At 40.1% G+C, this 21,833-nt stretch overlaps 1 protein-coding gene across 1 annotated transcript; it reads right to left on the bottom strand.

Moving 5' to 3' along the window:
• Positions 1 to 4,397: 4,397 nt before the first annotated feature.
• Positions 4,398 to 9,621, bottom strand: MRPS30 (mitochondrial ribosomal protein S30). The gene is made up of 5 exons (XM_005443928.4): positions 8,763 to 9,621; positions 8,375 to 8,520; positions 7,185 to 7,287; positions 6,501 to 6,677; positions 4,398 to 5,101 (listed from the first exon to the last, which is right to left on the bottom strand). The coding sequence occupies exons 1-5, from the start codon at positions 9,604 to 9,606 to the stop codon at positions 4,833 to 4,835; spliced, it is 1,539 nt and encodes a 512-aa protein (XP_005443985.2). The 5' UTR covers positions 9,607 to 9,621; the 3' UTR covers positions 4,398 to 4,832.
• Between the last annotated feature and the right edge of the window lie 12,212 nt (positions 9,622 to 21,833).

The raw sequence follows: 21,833 nt of genomic DNA, 5'->3' as shown, positions 1-21,833 counted from the left end.
GATTAAAGGAATTTTGAAAGCAAAAAAGAGGAATGAAATGGAAGAAAGATTTCCTTTAACAAAGACATATTAAGATGAATTCGTATTGCTATACATGGAAATAAATTAAATCAAGCATGACTTAGGAATGAGAAATCATATAGACAAGATTCTGTAGCAGGAGATGTAGTTCAATAAACTGAACTTCAAAAAGTTATTAAAAGACCAATAAGAAATGCTGAATGTTCATTCAAAGAATATTTCAGCTAAAGACAGAACCTTCAAATTATGCAGAAACCAGACAGAATTAAAAAAAAAAAAGAGAGATAGAGTCGATCAAAAAATATTGCAGATACTTTACAGGTCAATACAGCTGAGCAGACATCGTAAGGCTTCCTGTCTAGAAGAATTCTCTTTCCAAGAGCATAAGCTAGATAACAGTCCTGCAGAGACATAAAAGAGCATGCCAAGTGTCCTTCTACCTCTTTGCCTTCTTCAAGGACTTTTTGAAAAGGTTGTAAATAAACTCATCATAAGTTACCTATTGCTGGTGCTAACTGGCCCTCCCAGGTCATCTCCAAAGTTGAGGAAACAATTGTTAACCTTCCATCTTCCAACTCCAAGACCAATGGGTTAGTTATCAGGCTGAATAGCATGGCAGACTTCAGACTGCCTTACTTCACTCTGAATTAGATACAAATAATACCTTTAATTTTAAACTCCACTCTGGTAGGAGGATGTCATCAGGTTCACAACTTCCTCCCTTTGCATCACAACATGCATTAATAAATGTATTATTAGTGTCCGTATGTTAACTCTTGTAATTCTTCTTAGCCTATATCTAGATGTAGGACAGCCAAGTCTTCCAAGAAACTCAGTCCTGAAAATTTATTTTACTGTGTATTTAAAGGGTAAGCTTTACATAATTTGTCAGTATACTAGAGACGGGCAGCAGCATAATCCCTGTAAGCATTACTAGCTTCCATTTTCTAACATTCTCCAACAGTTCATGATCCATGATTTCCAGAATCAGGACAGGATGGCCTTTTTTAATGCTGTCTGGAAACTCTCCTGTAGCTAACCAGCCACAAGGTGGTCAGCCTGCCAGGAACTCCCCCAGATAAGCACCTGACAAATGTCTCAAACCAAATCCACCCAGACCTGCCTAAGCAACTTCTCATTTCTATCATGTTCTTGATATAACCTCAGCCTCTATTAATTGTCAAATGCAGTGTTACCAGCACTTGTCATCCTTTCACAATAGCAAAAGAGGGGGAGCAGTTACCTGTTTTCCCCTGCCAATCTCAGACCAACTATGGGATTCCACTCTACCACAACTTAGAATTTTCCAGGAATACCAAAGGAAGTTTCAGTCATGGAATCACAGAAATACTCCTCCCTTAGCAATTAACTGCCCTTTCTTTGTCAGGGATTTGTTACATTTTGCTTTATGGTGACTGGCTTAATTACCGCTTTTGGTGGAAATGCCTTTCTGTTGGAAAACAGAGAATGGGAATAAAAACCGTGACTCATGTCTGCTGTTCCCTGGTCCCCGAGAGAGGACTTCATATTAGCTGTTACGTACATTTCTAATTCTTAGGTTTTTAGGATCTCAACTTGGGTTTCTTGAAGGTCTTGTCTCAGCAGCATTCTAGTACACTACTAGAACATGATGCACGCAGTTACATACTGTTTGCAACCAGTCTGGTTTTGATGTTTTCAAGTTTTGTCACTGCTAACTTGCTTCAGGTTCCTCATTATGAGCTTGTTAATGTTCCATTTGCTTTGACACTTCTACCTATTTGGTAAGCCCATTTACTTTGACACTTACACCCACTTGATACATTTCTTCCTTCATGAAAAAACAGTTCTTGTGCAATCTCTTCTGCGAACTTTCTTGGGCTTACGTTGATTAGCCTCAGTTTTGAGCCACAGGACATTATTCTTTTGTACTAGACCAGACTTCGTGCTAACTCAATGCAAACTTCACAGGTCTGCTGCTGTGGTGCACTTTGGTTATACTGCTGGTTCAGATTGGCTCATTTTAGCATAAAATGCACTTGAAAGCCCCTTTCATTGCTTCCATCAGAGATACACTGCCAGTATGTGTGGTCTCTACAGGGCCAGTAGGCCAATTTGCCAACAGACTCTCCCACCAACAGCCCACTCAAGAGTTGCTCTTGCTTCAGGAAAAGAACCCTCAGTGGGTTTCTCAGATAAAGGAGCAGGTGTCTTCTCCAATGATAGAAAACCTGAGTACAGAAGAAGAGGTATCAGGAGACAATTCTGCATGACCAAGCAGACACCATAAATGTTGATGCTATTTCCCCCTGTCTGAAAGGGAACAGAACTATCCACCCCAACAACATGGGGTCTTAAGTCTTCCCACCTCTCCCTTTCCACTTTAATTTTGAGAAAGGCTGCTTAGGCAGTTCCATTTGAAGTCACCACCTGCAGTCTCATAATCTGAAACAGTACAGACAGAATTTCATATATCAGCCATCCACTTGAAGATAATACAAGTTTTAAGCAAAATAGTTCAGTACTAGAGAAAATACTTGCCTTATTATGTAAAACCAAATCTTATTTTTAGATTCTGCTTTATGTTCCCCTATGATATGATCCAATAGGCCGAAGCACAAATTAATACAGGAAAAAGGATCCAAACTTGGAAATTTCCATCCTGTCTTCTTTGAATTGCCTTTCTTTTAAACAGCAAACTCAACAAAACTGAATGCTAAAGAATGATGCTCCCATGAGACTTAAAGGAGCAGAATCATGGGAGGTTTCTGCTGAGCAAAGCTCAACAGGAATGCAGCAGCTTCTAAGCTTTCTACTTGAAAGATTGTATAGCTGCTAAATGTTAAAAAAAAAAACAAAACCAAACTTTCTTTTAACTTTAACATTGTCAGACTTCATTATACACCCTGAACAAGATGCAATATTGCTGTAGAAAACTGCATACGTTATGATGAAACTTTGTCAGTCAGTAACAAAAAAGCAGAACTATGCCCATAACACTTTTCTTCAGTAGAAGGTAAAACAGTGCCACCCACTGCTTTTCCAGGGTACCCTTTCCCTTCTGAGAGAGCTGCAGACAGCTGAAGTTGGTGGTTTGCTATTACAAAACAGCCAGTTCACACTAAGCCTTTCTCCCTTCTTCTCTCACTCCAGCACTGGGTTCCTCTACCAGGCTACACATCTACAGTGATATTTCATTCACTAGTAAAGCTGTACAAAGGAAAATAAGTTCTTTAAACTTGCTGTACTACAGCTGAAGCCTCAGGACAGAAAATGCTGTATCACAGAAAAATAAGCGGGTTTTTACCCTGAGAGTATGAGTTTCTTTGATTTCACATGTCAGCTTTCCACAGCCACTACTTGTATGCAATTCACAGTTTCAAGCTGAAGGCAAGACCATATTGTACCAACTGTAAAGACTGTCTGGTCTGCAAGGTCAGAATACCCAATTTAATTTTTTTTAATATCTTTCCGTTCATTTTGCATCATGACTTTATCACACCAGAAAACAAGTATCAATCACTCACTTCTAAGCTATGTCACGTCATTCTCTACAATCAACATGCCTACCTAACAGTTTACCTTCTGTTCCTACATGGAACATTCATTTAATCCATGGATCAGCAGATCAGAACCAGTAATGCTCAAGCACTGTTAAGACAAAAAGAGCGCTTAAGGACTTCTTATTTCCATAAAAACAAACTAGTACTCATGCCCACCTTATTTATCTAGATTATTTTCTGCTGTTGGAGAAGGTAGCAACTATAGTTCGTTCCAACATAGCAAAGTACCAGTCAAGCAAGACTACAACTACCTCACCTTTCATTAGAAAAACCCTGTAAGCCAGTTTACAACAGTAAGCAGGATCTACAGTTGCTCAGGCTGAAGAACATAATGGCAAGCTTTTCAACAAGTGTTAACGTGACTCAGTACTCTCTCTTTAAAAGCAAACTACTTGACTCTTAACAAGAACCCTGGAAAATTCCAAAAAGGTCAGTCACAGTGTACAGAACTATGCAAAGTTCTAGGCATATTTAATTACCTCAAAACCAGATATACATCATTGATAAGCAAATATTCCTAAACAGTCCTTACATGTTCTATCTAATCAGAGATCCTAGTCATGAGCTGGGCTCAGCTGTGATATACTGAAAACAGCCATAAGACATCCAAGTATCAGCAATGAAAACATCAAGATGTCTATGGCAGAAATCAAGGTCCCAAGCTAAAGGGAAAACTATAGACTCCAAAGGTATTGCAGAATTCTCTCTGTGGGTCCTGAGGTGACAGCTAAAAAACGTATATGCATTTTCACAATGGAATCTTTAGAAGAGGGTTGATCATGTTTATACTATTGCTCAATAACTGTCTAAAATATGTAATTACACTGTCAGTCATTCACTTTTAAGAAACACTTTTTATTGGAATAAGTAAGCATTTAAGACAACCGATTTCAGGCACAAAATTAATTTTTCACTGCTGCTGAATATCAAGACAGCAGTTACCCAGCAACATAATCAGATGGTCATATGAATTCATACTTTGCTGTGATAGTTCAACATAGAGCTATAGATCCACTAAAAGAACGTATTCACTTGACTCTGAATTAGTGCAATACGCTTTAAAGTAAATATACGAAAGATATTAAGGTATTCTAAACATCTATTTTTCAGTGTACAGTATCATACATTTAAAATTAGGCCCAAATATCAATAAAGATGTATATAGTTGTTTGCTAGACAAATACTTGATTTAGAACAAGGCATTTTCTAGCCCATACTTCACGGAGTTACAATGAAGTTCAGGCACATCAACAGGAATACTTTAATGATTTACAACTCTCTTGGTCTGTTTAACAGAAAACGAACCAAATTAAATAGAACTTCATCATTAAAGCCTTTCACACTACCATCTTCCACAACATCATACAATGGCTTACTGTCTGTACCCCAACAGATATTCTTCCGAGGGTTATTTTGAATAGTTTCTGCTGTTAGTGCTAAAGTATTTAGTTGGTAACAAAAAAAGGCGAAGTATTTTCCATCAGTCACTACTGCCTGTGATACAAAAGGACGGGTCACATCTGCTTCACTCCAGAACCCTACAAAATAAGGAAACAGCACTAGTTACACAGGACTCAAAACTCCTACCAGCATACACATCTAAAACCCCAATCCCGATATATAGAAAAATATTAGGAATTGCAGCAGCCGCTAACTAGGAGAAAAATTTAGCAACACAAGCACTCTTCACACAGACTAACTAAAACATAACAGTTAAGGGTATTTCCAAGATCAGCGACAGCGGCACATCTGCATTCACTGGTAAAAGCCCTGCACTGATGAACCAAGAGGCTTTTCAAAATTACTTAAGTTATTAATGCATCCAAGACCTGCAACTGATTTGAGGGGAAATGTCTTAAAACTATTCCGTGCTTCTCACAGGCCAGTGAACTTCTGTTTCATGACAGAAGCATGCATATGTTATGTAAGCATAACTGATGACAGTAACCAGCCAGATAATACCAAGACCACTACTACGTCAGTAAGAATTAATGCTTCAAGCAACCCCCGCTGAGCATCAATACTCCTTCTACAATATTTTCTTTACATACTTATGTGTGTGTGCTGGCACACACATTAATATTCTTAAAAGATATCTGGTATTATAAGCAATGAGCACCACCAGAAACTGTTACAGAACCAAGAACAAACTTTGTAATTTGAATCAGGCTGTCCTTATAATTCGTGCTTACAACTGTGACCAGCTTTGAAACCAAGACGTACTTGACTTCAGCATTTTATGTCCACAAAAAAGTCAAACTTTCTAACATAACATTATCAAAAAGATTTGATGCAGAGCCAGCAATACGCATCACAAAGGAGTTTCTTCCATGTGTTGTTTCACAAGTGAAGTACGCACCAGCAGCTATCTTCCAGTAACACTAGATAATTACATTTACATGAACAAGCAGAAGACTGATTTGATCTATCCATCCAGGTCTTCTGGAATTTATAGACAATGGGCATAAAATCCTAATGTAGGGCTGATGACATTCTTCTTTCACCGATTTTAGTTTCATAGAATTGACACTTCTGAAACAAGGGGCTAAGCAACAATTGTTTCAGAAAAAAACACCAAACTGCTATGTACCACCTTTCCCCATAACATAACTTGCTTGCGTAACAAGCAAGTAAATGCAGCATTGAGGTTTTTACACAGACTTAGCATTATATATGAAAAAATATTTTGCTGCATAATTAATTCTCCTTGAGTCAAAGTACCCGAAGACAAAGTCTTAACAGGGAATTACGAAGTTTTACTAGGGAGCTACCCTTGTATAAGGTCTGCTTCATTCATTGGTTCAATTAATTTTCCAAAGACCTACTCAAAGCATGGCTTTCAGAAGGAAAAGCATGAGAAAAAGGTGGTGGTGGGAAAAGTCAGAAGAACTTTACAGCAGGTACTCATCACCAGGAAGAATTTTTTGACTGTCTCACCTTGATACATTGCTTGTGCTGCTGTCCAGGCAAAGAGACTTGCAATACCATTAGCTCGATAAAGAACTTCAATCTGGTCCTCAAGATTTGCTCTTATAAACCTCTGTCGTTTTAGTTTATCAGGAATAAGATGAAACTGTGTATGTCCGTAACAGCATGGATCTGCTACCTTTGATCCTGTGTTCCCCAAAACAAAAAAAACTAAGTCAGTCAGAGAACACTATTATGCATACAAACATCTATTCCCTATCAGACTACAAACAACAGAAGATTAGAACCTCTACTATAGATCTGTATAAATGCTGAGATTCCTCCATTTCTGAGTGAGACTGGGGGGCTTGCCCAACTCCAGAAGGCAAGAGTTCACATACTGAAATGTCTCTGAGGAGATGTATCAAAATTCAAAGCCAGTTTTCTGCCAACCAACTCCTTCAGGCAAAACTGGACACAGTAGCATACACACAGGAGGATGCTACTCTCCCTTGCCTCACTGACATGGAATTCCAACAGAGATTTATATTATATATATATATTTTTATCATTTATATAGTACAATTATATATAAAAATATACAAACATTTTTTCTCTTGATGGGAGGAGAAAGGTTGGGGTGGTGGCATTTGTTCTGAGGTTCAGTTTTTCATAAAAAAATGTGGTTAACATTTCATGACTAGAAACTCTTACCTATAAATACCTTGTTTTCATACTGCCTTTTGAACAACGGCAGTTTGGATGGTTTGTGATCAATAACAGGAACATCTCCGAGATCTGACTCCAATGGTACAATCTTGAAGGAAGCAGAAGAAAGAAAAGGCATGATATAAGTCATGTTTCTGACATCAGGCTTCACACAATATGCCACTTTCTGGTCAGGGAGTAGAAGGTGCAAGTCTTGCTTACATACACCAGATATACACAACTTTAAATCGTTTTTTGCAACAGAACTTCTTGTCTTGTGACAAGTGCCAGTACATGCAGAAAATCCAGACATCAATATAAGATTCAATATATAAAAAACATTGCGTGAAATGGTGCTAATAAAGCTGCCAATTGGTACTACCTTCAAAACCAGAATCCTCTTCTGCAGAAAGTAAGAGAAAACATTTCTAGTAGCAACAAATGAACTTGAAATACCAGAGTGAGTTCACAGGTAATCAGTGTTTTGCACTATGTAACATTGTTAATTGCCTAGACATTCTTCCAAAATGCTAAGGCTTGTTACATCTGACAGTACTAAGCTCAGAAAACTGTATACTTAAGGTCACAAGAAATGTTCAGCATTTACAGAAATTGGAGCAGTTTTCTGTCTGTGGTGGAACCTGGGCAACAGAAATTGCCCAGTTCAGGCAACACAATTACCACAGGCTACACAATTACTACTGTAGAAACCTACAGGAAAAAGACTAGAAGACTGAATCAGCTTCCAAAAAAACAGAGCATTTGAGCAAATAACTGTTAAGCAGTAGTAACAGGTAACTAGCTCATATTCAGATTATACATGCTCTCTCTTACTCAGTTTCTTCTCCATTTGTCTCATCTTACTCTCCTCCACTAAGAGGGTTTTACAACACATTTATTTTCACCCTTGCTTACAAGCATAAAATAAGTTAAAAGCTCCATTTAATTAAGCACAACAACATGCATTTTACCTAGAGGACAAAGATGACCAACTTGAAGTTCAGAAGACTCTCTCAGTACTTACAAAGTAGCTACCACAACAAGACAGTAAAGGCACTGAAACCTGAAAAATGCACAGGTGTGCTACATGTCTGTTTAACATGGTCCTCCATGTACCATCTAGTGCATGGTTCAGTACTTGTCAGAAATGTAAATGAAAACACATGTAATTAACTTGCTGTTGAAAATATCCACACCTCTGGAAGCTGCTTTGGTACACGGATCTGGAGGTGCGGGTTATCATCTATCTGAAATCGCACAGGATCAACTCTACCCTTTCGATATCCACGGACAACAACTTCCTCACCACGATGCCAGTAATAATTAACTTCAGGTTTCAGATCTGAAACAGAACAGATGGATAGAGAGAAACAGAATTCACCCCTTTGCACTTAAAACCCTCCCGATTCCTCTCCTGTATCTGCGGTAAAACATAAAAATCAATGTCTACTTGCACCATAGGGGACAACGGAGATGAGAATTACTAGTCATGGTCTGAACAACTCCACAACACTCCTGCAGGGTTCACAGACAGTCTCCGCGGCCCAGGGGCTACCCCTTCCCTCTCCCACCCCAGTTTCGCACCCAGGGAGGAAGCGGCCAGCAGCGGGTTGCGAGTGGACAGGAAAGCGGCGAGGGTGGAAACGAGCTGTGTGAGGAAGGGGCCGGGAGTATGATCCTGATCGCGGTAGAGGAACGGCCGCTCCTTATGCTGGTAGAAGCTCTCCTGCAGGAGGGCATCGCAGACGAGGGAGCGCAGCTCGCCCACATCCAGGTACGGCGCCCTGGCTCCCACCGCGGGCTCCGGAGCCTTCACGGCCTCTGGTGCCTCCGTTCCCGGCTCCGGAGCTTTAGCGGCCTCAGGTGCCGCACCCGCCGGTGTCTTCGCGGCCTCCGGCGCCGCTGCTCCCGGGGCTTTGGCGGCTGCCGACGCCGCTCTCGGGGGCAGCCCCGGCACGAACACGGTGTTGGTGAAGCTTCTGTACCAGCGGTCGGCGTTGAGGGCGAAGGTCTGCGGGTAAACCATGTACTTGGGCCGCTGCAGCTTCCCGTAGAGCTGCAGCTTCTCCTCGATCGACGCCGCCGCGTGCACCTGCTGATTGAAATGCTCCAGGCGCCGCCGCTTGGCCGCTTTGCTTTTGGCCGTGGCGGAAGCCACTATGGGCGGGTAGAGCGAGTCGGGGGGCTGCGGTGGGACGGGGGGCTCCGCCTGCGAGAACCAGCACCGGCCGTGCCACAGCAGCAACCGCCGCCCCTTGAACGCCGCCATTTCGCAGCGCCGAGAGAGAGCGGAAAGGGCGGGGTTCGGCGGCCGGGAAAGCTGATTGGCCGCGAGGGACCACGTGCACGAGCCAGCCTTCCAACCGGCAGGCTCCTGCCGGGGCGCGAGCGCGGGCGCTGCCGGAACAGAAAGGCCCCACCCCTTCATGTTCCGGCAACGCGATCCATGTTCTGCGCATGTGCTGTAGGCGCCTCGCCGGGACGGGGACTACAGCTCCCAGCATGCTCAGCGGGGGGCGGCCCTTGCCGGGTTCCCTCAGCGGGGGCGGTGGCAAGAAACCTTCGCCGCTGGCGTTCGAGAAAAGGTGTTTGCGTCGGCTTTCTCCGTGCTCAACCTCAGGCGATAATTAACCGCCGCTGCTTTGAAAGACCACGCGCTGACTCTAAATGACCCTGATAATGCTCCCTGAAATAAATAGATTGAAATCTTTTCTGTACAGAACCCCTACGAAGTATTTTGTACAAACCATGAACTGTGGCAGAAGTAAGAGGTAATTTACTGACGTACAAAACCTGGAGGTTTGTATGCATGTGTCTCAGCCCAGGGCACAGAGAGCACAGGCCAGCCTGGTCACCCCAGCATCCACCAGTGTAAATCTGGGCCTGGTCTACACTCTTGTGCTGTAGGAAAGGCTCATTTTTACAGGATTGTGGGCACCCACAGCACTGGTTGAAAACTGAAATCACAGCTAGTCAGAAACTGCAAGACCTGTGAAGGTGGCTTTAGTAAAGGAATTCAACTCTGCTAAAATTCGGTCTTTTATGACATTTATTTAAGAAACTGGAAATAAGCTAAAATTGGCATACACTGCAAGAAGTGCTACAGTTAAGTGGGACAGGTGACAGGACACATACGTCTGTGATAATCTGCTCCCTTTCATTAACTTCAGCGTAGCTTTCCCCTAAACTAGTGGTCACAGTTGCAAAGGTATTTGGAGGCATTTTGGAATACATGACAAAGATTGAAAGCCAGTGTTTGCATTGAAATTTCCAAACAATATAGAATTTAGAACTATTGCCTTCTTTCAGAGGAAGTATAATAGGAACTAAAATATTGTTAATGCATAGGTACACAAAAGCTCCCCTTTACTTAAGATTCACAAGGTATTTTATAAAAGACAGTTTTAAATGTTAAGTTGCAACTCAGTTAAGTATCGAGTATTTAAACTTTGGATGTTTCATTTTGAATCCAACCATGTTCTTCACCAGAAGGGTGAAGAGACAAGCCAGATGACTGACCATTTAGGGAGCAACCTCCCTCCTTTTACTTATCCCATATACTAGTCTCCAAATGCATCTGAAAGCATGTTTTTCCCTTGATTGCTAAAGGACACTGGCCAAACGTGGCTAAGGTAAAGCTATTGCATCTCTTCTTTTGTAATCACAGCCAGCCATGTTGTAAACTTAACATAAACTGTTAACGGAAAGTCACCGTTACTGTTCTTAGGCATTTTGCCACTGCATCTTCTATTTCAAAACTTGGGGTTTTTTGTTAGAAATATTCTTCTTATTTCATTTCTTCTCATTTCATGCTTAAATGTGTTCATGGTCAGTTTATATCTGCTTGTTGTTGTGCCAGCATTGTCCTTTAATTACCTTTTTTCCTCTTCAGTGTTTGCCTTCTAAAATATTGATGAAGACTAGTCATATCACCTCTCAGTCCTCATTGAAAGAGATTAAACAAGCTCTTCTCACACAGGCAGGTCTCCATTTCCCTGATCATCTTAACAGCCCTTTCTTGCATTTCCTCCAGTTTTGCATTTGTCACAGGGTTATGTGATCAAACTGTAGCCATTATTTCGTAAAAGTGACTGTATTACCTACATCAGGATTACCAACATTTTACCACTGTTCAAAACCTTTTTCATCATGTCAAATCAGAATTACTTGCCTTGCAGCCATAAAACACTGTGAACAGCTTTTGCACAGGGTATTTTAAACCCTCGAGAAGTTCAATGCAGAAACAGAATATAAGTGATGAAGTAAGTGTTTACATGTTTAAAGCACCATTTTTATTTTCCCTACTTTATTCAAAGCTTTTAAATGTTTGCTGCACCCTGATACTGACTATAATATTAGATAAGAGGCATCAGGAACCAGTGCTCTGCTTTAACTGACACTTAAAATCCCTGAACTATCTGCTGATATTCTGGTCACAAGTCAATTTTATTTGCTTCATGTACATTGTAGTATCATTCATCTTGAGGTAGGAGCTGCAAAGGGCTTGGATAAAATGGCCCAATAGGCAATCTGGTTAAGGTTATTGGCATGCTTGCTGACAGCTCCATTGTAAGCTTTTGATAAAAAATATGTTAACCAGCCATAGATCTCGTGGTTCAAAACAACAAACTGACAGTTCAAAAAGGACCTGTTTTCCTCTTCGCTGAGATAATCTGCAATATCCAAATCATCCTAAATCTATAAACCCAAAGCATCTTTGTGGTGTTTAAATGAATACTTAAAAAGAACCTGGATTAGAAAACTCACACCTTGCCTAAAACATTCAATACAAATGCTAACGTGAATGTCATTGCCTCAAAATAAATCTCTCAAATTGAAACTAGAAAAAAAAAACAACCAACCCTGCATCTCAGTTGCAACATGAAGGTCATTGGAAAGAGTTAGTTTAAAGCCCCAAAGTAGCTGAGAAACTAGTGAAGTTGACCTTATTGAACCTACTCTATAAGGAGGGATGATAGAAATTATTCTGTTTCTGAAAATCAGAAATGAAGCAAAGTATGTTAAATGTACTCATTCAGATATGAGACTGCATACACATTAGTTACTGGGCAGGCTCTGTATCTCCTATGTAAAAGTGTAGAAACTGCTTAAATGCATACACTTCTTCAGTAACCTTCACCAGAAGTGCAGGTGTAGCCCACGTGGGATCACAGGGATCACATGTATCTTGTGATAAGAGGCATATCTTATCCAAGGCCCAGCAGGAGATGTGAGGTCTGAGTCTGCTTCACCTGACCATGGTGGGGTGGCTCTCTGTCCCAATGGAATCACAGCGAGATCTCAAGCCACTGGGAAAGGGTTCATCCCTTGCAGATGCTAAGCCTTTTCTTCCATACCTGTGCCATGGTGCTGGCACCATGCACCTTCTCAGAGTCCTGCACCTCATTTTAGAAGGCAGAGAAAGTACAAAACAGTGAGACTGAAGCCCTTCAAATCAGGAAACCTCAAAAGGAAGCCACAAGCTAGGCATGAGTTTTGTTATAGGCTGAATAACAAAAGATACTGTAGTTTGATTCTAGAGCAGTGATGGCAGACCCTCAGCGCATCTGAGGACATGCTGAGAGCTGATGATGTGCCATTCCAGTTCTCTTAGAAAATTAGTCCAAAGGCACACCAGAAAACAGGTTAGAAGTCAGTTCTGGAAAGTTCATAGTGAATAGAGTCTCCAGAACTGTGAAAAACAAAGTTACTAATCAATACCAGATATTCCTTTTGTAATGGTATCTCAAGACCTTGGAGGAAGACTGAAGCTCCATTGTACCAAACAACACATCCTACATCTGCATAATAAATAAAGTAGTTCTTCATTTTATAATGCACTTCTCAGTATATTGAGTTGTAGAGAGGATTGACAATCTACTCTGAGGTAACTGGTAGAAGGCAGACAACATGCCTTTGAAATTATTCTTGCAACTAACTCAGTTTTATTTTACAATTTCTGGGGAATCTGCAAAGTCAGGCAATGTCTCTCTTAATCTGGAGACAGATTTTGGACAAGGCATATCCCTTCTTCTTGGTGCTCGTCTTGGAGGATGAGAACCAGATTTCAACCAAACAGGAATATATCCAGGTTTAACCAGTTAAAGACCTAATTCTCTACCTAGCCACATGTTTTGTTTGTGACTTAAAGCCAGGTCCCCAAAAGAACTTCAGTGACAACTCTGCCTCACCCTTTCATGCCTATCTAAAGGTCTGACTAGTAGTAGATCCCACCTTTTTATTGCCAAAGTTAATAGACTAACCCAAAATATACAGCGATTTTCAAAATTGGAAGGAATAGATCGCACCAGAAGATATTTTCACCCTCCATTGGCCCAGCTCTCTTTAGAAGACATTTTAAAAGTTTAAAAGCTTGCTATTTTTTTTTTAGCAAGTATGATACTGGATATTGGAGAAAAAGACCATGTCATATTCATGCTTGCAGTGTCTCTTTCTGACTGACTGGCTAAAGAGAGGTTGTCAGGTTCTTTCTGCCTGCTTCAGATGAGATTTCTATATTTACAGATTTTTTGTTTTGTGCAAAATCTACAGCATTTTCCAGCTTAGGTATCATCAGTGTGACATCATGTAAAATTCCATATATTGCAATAGACACAATCTTAACTATTGAAAAGGTGTTCATTATTTTATGACTTATGTCTTTCGCTTGTTTTAAAACAGGTCGTATGTTACAAAAAGAGCTGCCAGATGGTAAATTAAAGCAAGCTGTAGTAGCATAGATACGTGCAGTAGGGAAAAGCCATTATCATGTTTATTAATTGAAATCTGTGGACAAAACCATTTTTGTGTATGATTTCCAAATATCTTTATAGGAATATAAAATGCATATGACAGGCTGAAGTATTCAGAGATCTTGAATGCATCCTTCAAAATTAAAGTATTTCTAGAACTATGTAACACTCCAAACAGCACCAATTAGACTTAAGTTTGCATTATGTTTCACCGGCCATTTTAATGTAGTTTCTCAGAGAAATTCCTTTTTGGACTAAAATTGCCTATTGTCTTTAGATCAAAGATCACATCACACTGTCCCTGCTACACCCACACACCACTCCTCCCTTAAAGCAAAATCAAAGCACCTTTGTTACAGGACTATGGAAACAGAGGCAAAAAGATGTGTTTCTGACCAAAGCTTCCCTTTAATTAGAAAAAAATATTAAAAAAATTAACTTCAAAGTTGGACCACTTTCTAGTTCTCATGTGAGAGGCAAGAGTCCAGATGAGAAGAGTCCAGATGAGTTTAATGAAAGGCCATCACATCATTTCAAAGTAAGGAGCCTTCCAACTGGGAATTCAAAAGATACACAAAAGATACATTCTACATTTTGTGGCTTTAGATGCTGTTACAGCAGAGCAGTTGAGAATGGTGGTGACATTTAAGACCACTTTGGCTTCGTAGTGCTCTAAAGATAAAAGCTTATCTTGAAGACATTCTTTGACAAAGCTTAGTTTCAATGCATCAATGCCCATTAGCTAAAAAAAATCAAAAATCCTTTGGGAAAAGTAGATTTCTTGGTCATTTTTATATAGTATTTCAGTGCTATTGTAGCAATTACAAAAGAATACCTCACATATTCCCCATGCATCTTGGGGAACATCTAACTAGTGAGCAACCCATATGTGATTTCAGGCCATTAAATGCAATTTTCCCAATATCTGTTTTCTATGTGCAGAAAAGCCAGCTAATTTTAAGGCCTACTCTTTGAAATAACTTAATGTTAAATGAAAATATTACTTTATATATTTAATAACTTATATAAGATGATATGATTTCATTATAATGGTATATATTTGTATGATAATATTATGCATTATATAATGTATAATATATGATATAATACTATCATTTATATAATGTTATAGGTGGTATTAGTATTATAGTATTAGTTATAATCTTATTATAAAAATATAATAATATGGTGTTACTGACTTGGCAAGTGTTTATGTTTGTTCTTAAAGAGTGTCGTGAAGGTGGAATTTGAAGAACAGCAGGTATTCCACTTACTTTCTGTTTTTCTTCTAGTATGAAGAACACCCAAATTTTTCATGTAGTTTAAGTGGAAAATTGGAAACCTAACTTCAGGTCCCATCACTGATGTTTAGACTTCTTTTGTCAAGTGAGGGCTGCTTTAAAAAAACCCAAACTACTCACTTCCTAGATCTGCATAATGTGAGCTCTTTTTTATCAACTTAGGCACTTATTTTAGACAGCCAAAAGAGAATTCTAACTCTCAGAGAGTGTAAAGTGCAGGTAGGAAAAAACCAGACTTTCTGATATCCATCAAAACCCCAAAAAGACTGCCTCCACAGATTATATCTCTACTATATCCTCTATATTTCTGCAGCTTCACAAGTGTGCTGCTTCTCACCAGCATGCAAAAGTGTAGGCCTTGCAGCTTATCCCGATATTTCATTTCAGGCTATTACAAGCCTAAGGGAGCTATGGAACTGAAGGTACAGTGTGCTAAATGAATCAGTATTGTATGCCTGCTATCAGTATTGTATGCCATTTATGCTATCCTGAGAAGCAGAGCTGAAAGCATGGGTATGCTCTTTGCAGACATTTAGCTGCTGTGACATTGGGGAGTGTGCTGCCATGCTTGACATGGTAAATCCACACACTGGACTTACTAGCTCAAACCCAAGACTCTGCAAAGAGACGTTTTCTGGAGCGAGTATGATCTGTGTTCAGCCAGCTTGGAGACTGAGACATTAAATGGATCCTTCATTATCTGTTTAACTGTAATATTCAAAGGTGTAATAAGCCCCGTACCTAAAAGTCAATGGGAATACTTACCAATACAAAACACACAAAAAGAACCAAAGGATCATAGAAGGACATCCTGATGACTATAGATTTCTAAATGCAGCACCAGATTCAATTTCTATGTGAATCTGCTATGTCTGTTTTTTTTCCATTATGGAAAAATGCAGATGTGCACATCGTTCTCAACCAAAATGTTTCACACTTGAAGCATTATTTGTTTAGTCTGAATAGCCTGAAGCTTGGGAGCAGTGTATTTGGTAATTAAAAAAAAGTAGCATATTCTTCTGAACAGTAGAGGAACCTTCATTGCTTAGATTCTCAAGTGCTAACCACAAAAAGTACTTAGACTGTCTTCCCTAATTGTACAAAACTTTTGGTATATATGAAGGTCAGCTGATATTTATCCTTAGTAACTAAGTCTAGAGAATGACTGAAAGATAAATACATCACCTGACTAAATGACTCACAACCGACTCACAGTCAAATGATTGCTAAGACTGTGTTCCTAAAAAGAAAAATAAGTACATATAGTTACAGACTTTTTTCCCCCCCCTGCATATCTTTAAAGTGCTGATTTACTAACCTCTGGAATGGCTTCTCTTTAGCATCATAGAAGCATGCAGACTGGCAGGACCTCCAGAGGCTGCCAGTCCAACCTCCTACTCAAAGCAGGGCCAGTTAGGTCAGGTTGATCAGCACTGTGTCCACCCAAGGTTTAAATCAAGGGTGTAGATTCCAGTGCTCATGTGGTCTCTGTTCCAATTTTTGACCATCCTCATGGTAAAAACATTTTATTGCATATCAAGTCAAAATTTCCCAAGATCCATCTTGTGCCTGTTGCCTCTCAGCCTTTTACTGTGCTCCTCCTAAAAAAGTCTGGCTCTGTCTTCTCTACATTCTCCTATTAGGTACCTGAAGACAGCAATTAGTTCTTGCCTGAGTCTTCCCTTCTTCAAGCTGAAGTCTTGGTCCCTGAGCCGCTTCTCACAGGGCAAGTGCTCTAGATACTGAACAACTCTCCACAATACAATGGCCTTCCACTAAATTCACTTCAGTTTGTCAATGTCCTTCTTTTCCTAGGGTGTCCAAACCTGGACGCAGTACTCCAGGTTCAGTCTTACAGGTGCCAAAGGGGAAGAATGACTCTCAGCCTGCTGGCTGCTGCCTTCCTTTTCATACAGCCTTGGATACTGGTGGTCTGCTGGTAGCCAGGGCACAGTGCTGGCTCATGCTGAATTGTCCATCAAGACCCTCAGTATATCTTCTGCAAAGCTGCCCTCCAGCTAGTAGTCCCCCACCTGTCCTAATGAATGGGTTTTTTTCTGTCCCAAGTCTTTGCCTTTGTGTTTGTTCAACTTCAGGAGATTCCTGGCAGCCCGTTATCTCCAGCCTCTCTAGATTGCAATAGTCTCGATACAGACATAGCAATAAAATTGTATGGACAACCACATGGCCTATACTACAAACCACACATAATACCAAAATCTGCTTGGCAACCTGATACTGGGCTAGCTAGGTGAAGACAAAGGCGGAGGAAGTCAGCGTATGTTGAAAATTTTTAGAAATTCTCTTCATTGTTATGTTGTCAAGCTGCATCACAAATGTTATAAACACTTACCACTGTTCTGTTTGGAGAGCATTTCACTAGTACATCTTACTTTGGACTAACAAACTACATCTGTACTAGTAAAGCTACTGGCCCAGAACAGCATACCTTCATATTATGAACCTGTCTTAGCTCCCAAACCAAGGGGCTCATACACACAGCTCATTGGGAATGTCCCCTACCCCATGCCCAGCAACTACCAGAAGGGTCCAGCTGACCCTGATCATGGGCTGATATTTGAGCTCCAGCAATAAAAACAAGACCTGGCACTAGCTAGTTTTCTGTTATAATAGCTATAAAACTTTGGTTTCACCACATAGCTCTATCTTTTATCTTTCATTGTCCAAACTTCTCTTTAAGATACATTCCCAGCAGTTCTTTTGTCACCATGTACTGTTTGTTTCATTATAATAGCTATGGACTGTTGGTTTCAGTATAATTATTATGGATAATTGCCATCAAACAGTAGTTGTGTAACATTATATTGCTAAGGGAAAGTTAGTAAATAATTCCAAGAAGGAACTAAACCAAAAGATCTTCTTGCAAAGCCAGATCTGAAATCAAACTTGCCAAAAGAAGTTGAACTGTGGTCAAGACAAGTCCATATAGGGAAAGGTAACTGAGATTCAGTTCTCAGTCAGCTGTAACTAGAGGCTAAACTATTGTTTGAGACCAGCAGAAATTTTTCTAAAATACCTATAAGAAGCATGTGCAATGCTTCATTAACATAGTACCACCTATTCTTGGAAAATGAATGAATATGTTTCAAGCAACGTAATGCATAGACATACGTATGGTCTATATAATCTTGCCTAAATATAACCTATTATGTGCACATTAGGTAGAATGATCCCCCATGCATCCAGCACTGCAATAAAGGAATGCCCACTCCTTGATGCTACATAGGTGTTAAGGAGTTTTCTTATTCCTGATTTTGGTGACAGTTTTGGCGACCCAGATGGGACTCTGCTTCTGAATCTTGACAGACTGTGGTATTGCAGGACCTCCAGCTGGCACTGAGAGATTCTCAGGGAGAACCTCCAGTCCCTGGACCAATGAGCAATGAGCAAGACCCCTGGAAAGGTAAAGCCATTCCTATCTCGAAACAGGATCCTTGAAAGGTTTTTATAGAAAGGTTAAAAATAACTGCTAGAAAATATACTAATTTGGATCCAGAAAATCCAGAAGAAGCTGTTCAGCTGGCCTCTTATTTTTATGGGGCAGTTTTCCCCAGATATAAGACACTTCAAAAATTAAAGGAGCAGATTCAATGGATCTGGGAAAAAATGCTGGAAGTAGCATGGGCTGTCTTTAATAATTGAGAAAAAGGAGACACAATAGATTAGAAGATAAAATTTGACAGCAGGAAGATTAATTGCTGCCCTGACAAGGACTCCAGTAGGAGTTGCTACATGAAGAGGGTACCGGGTAATTGGAAGGAGCAGGGGAGGGAGCAAGTGGCCTCCTTTCACACAACCTATACAACCACATTTGGCAGAGGATGAATGTATAATTTGTAAGAAAAAGGAACACTGGAAGAGGGAATGTCCTAGCTTGGATCCTGCTTGGCAGGCCATTAAGTTGATGACATTAGATGATGAGTCCTGAAGGGGACTGGGGGAGTCATCCCCAGCTGAACCCCTGGTTATATTAAAGCTGGGGAACTATGAGATGGAATTTTTGGTAGATTCAGGAGGTACTTGGTGCTTAATACTTGTAAAGCAGGTCTTAGACAGGAAACTGTAAATGTTGGTGCCACAGGGAAAAATGAGAATCAATACTTCCTGCAACCCTTAACATTGAAGTCAGGAAAGCAATGGGTAACTCACCATTTTTTAGTATGCCTGAATGTCTGATACCTTTGATGGGAAGAGATCTATTGAGTAAGCTAGATGCACAGATAGTCTTTATTAGTGGAGAAGCACAACTGTTAATACCTGAATCAAAACCTGTGGAGGCAAAGATGTTTATCTTACAGAATACACAGAGATCAAAGGAAGAAATCCCTGAAGAAGTAGAAGATGCAATAACACCTTTGGTGTGGCCTAGTGGAATCCCAGGGTGATCCAAGTTGGCCAAGCTGATAAGAATCATTTTAAAGTCCAAAACCAAACTGGTAAGATAAAAATAGTATCCTGTTAAGTGGCAGGATATGAAGGAATTGGAAGAGTTAATACTGAAATTTTTAAATTATGGTTTATTAGTAGAATGTGAATCAGAATATAACGTTCCAGTATTGCCAGTAAAGAAATCAAATGGGGAGTATAGATTAGTTCAAGATTTGAGAGCTATAAATCAGCTTGTTCAAGATATTCACCCAGTGATAGCTAATGCATATACCTTGCTAACATCCTTAAAGGAAACACAGTAAGTGGTTTACAGTGCTTGATCTTAAGGATGCTTTCTTCTCCATACCTCTAGACAAAAGTAGCCAGGCAATATTAGCCTTTGAATGGGAAGGCCCCACCACCAGATGCAAAACTCAACTTATTTGGACAGTATTGCCGCAAGGATTCAAAAATAGTCTAATAATATTTGACAATCAGCTGGCAAAGGAATTGGAATTATGGAAAAAAAACCAGACAGAATAGTATTAAAGTATCTGCATGATATTTTATTGGCTGCAGAAACTCAAGGGGAATACCTGCAAATGACTATAAGCTCGTTGAATTTCTTAGGACAAGGAGGATATCGTGTATACAAAAAGTAAAGCCCAAATAGGGGAAGAAACTGTGCTCTATCTAGGATTTGAAATTTCCCAAGGACAATAGAAACTGGGAACTGGCAGGAAAGAAGCAATCTACCAAACTCCAGAATCAAGAACTATGCAGGAGTTGAGGACATTCATGGGCATGGTCAGATGGTGCAGACTGTGGATCCTCAACTACAGATTGTTGGTAAAACCCCTCCATGAAACCCTGAAAGGGTCAAAAGACAATCACTTACTGTGGACCCCTAAATGCCAAGTTGCCTTTAAGTACTTAGAAAGGGCTTTGATATTGACACTTGCATTGGGACTATCTGATTTGTATGAATGACTACACCTGGCCTTGGTTGTGCTGACTCAAAGATTGGGAACATGGAGAAGAGCTGTTGGATATTTCTGCAAACAGTTAGATAATGTGAGTAAAGGTTGGCCAGGATATTTGCATGTTGTGGCCGCAACTGTTCTCTTAATCCAAGAAGCAAGAAAATTAACAATGGGAAAGAGAGTTACAGTAAATGTTCCACATATGGTGGTTTCCATTTTAGAACAAAATAGGGGACATTGGTTGTCTGTATGTTGCACATTTAAATATTAAGCTGTCTTGTTGGAGCAGGATGATGTGGTACTTAAAACCACCACAGTGGTTAACCCAGCAATGCTTTTGAATTTATAAATAAAGGACTCCGAATCCCTGTATCATGATTGCTTACAAACTCTTGAACATGTATATTCAAGCAGACAGGATCTGAAAGATGAACCATTAACTGGTACTTATTTGGAACTTTTCACCAATGGTAGTAGCTTTGTACAAGATGGAAGATGGATGGCCAGTTATGCAGTGGTTAGAACTACACAGGTGATAGGGGCAGAGGCTCTGCCCATCAATACATCAGCCCAGAGGGCAGAATTAGTAGCACTGAGGCACGCCTTGAAGGCAACTGAAGGAAAAGAGTAAATATAGGGACTGATTCAAAATATGCATTTGGGATAGTCCATGCACATAGAGCTATCTGGAAGGAAAGAGGACTGTTGTAGGCCCAAGGATCACCTATTAAATACAAAGAAGAAATTCAACTTCTACAGGATATCGAACAAAAAAATAAGGAAGTGGCAATAATGCATTGCAAAGCACATCAATTTGAACAAACTGCAGTGAATGTGGGTAATCAATTGGCTGATAAAACTGCTAAAGAGGTGTCATAACAAAGCATCCTTGCATTAGTGCCAGTGAAACAGATACAGCTCCTAATTTGGAAGCCCAGTTATAGTGAGGCAGATGAACAATTGGCATCATTGTTAAAAGCAACCATGAACAGAGGGATGCTTAATAACCTCCACGAAACAAGTCATTGTTCCATCACATATAATGTCTGAGATTGTAGAAAAAAAGACGTGAAGAAACATACTGGAGTAGCAAGGCCATGATCTCTAGTCTTCAAAATTTGATTAGACGTGTAGGAATGACTGGAACAGTAAAGTCTGTAATAGCTAAGTGCCCCATTTATTTAGAAAACAATCCCATGAACAGGAAGAGACCACACCCAGGGATTACTA

The sequence above is a fragment of the Falco cherrug genome, chromosome Z (genome assembly GCF_023634085.1).
Source record: "Falco cherrug isolate bFalChe1 chromosome Z, bFalChe1.pri, whole genome shotgun sequence".
Taxonomy (NCBI): Eukaryota; Metazoa; Chordata; class Aves; order Falconiformes; family Falconidae; genus Falco; species Falco cherrug.
Note: the sequence above shows the minus strand (reverse complement) of the source record. Positions and strands in the feature narration are given on the sequence as shown.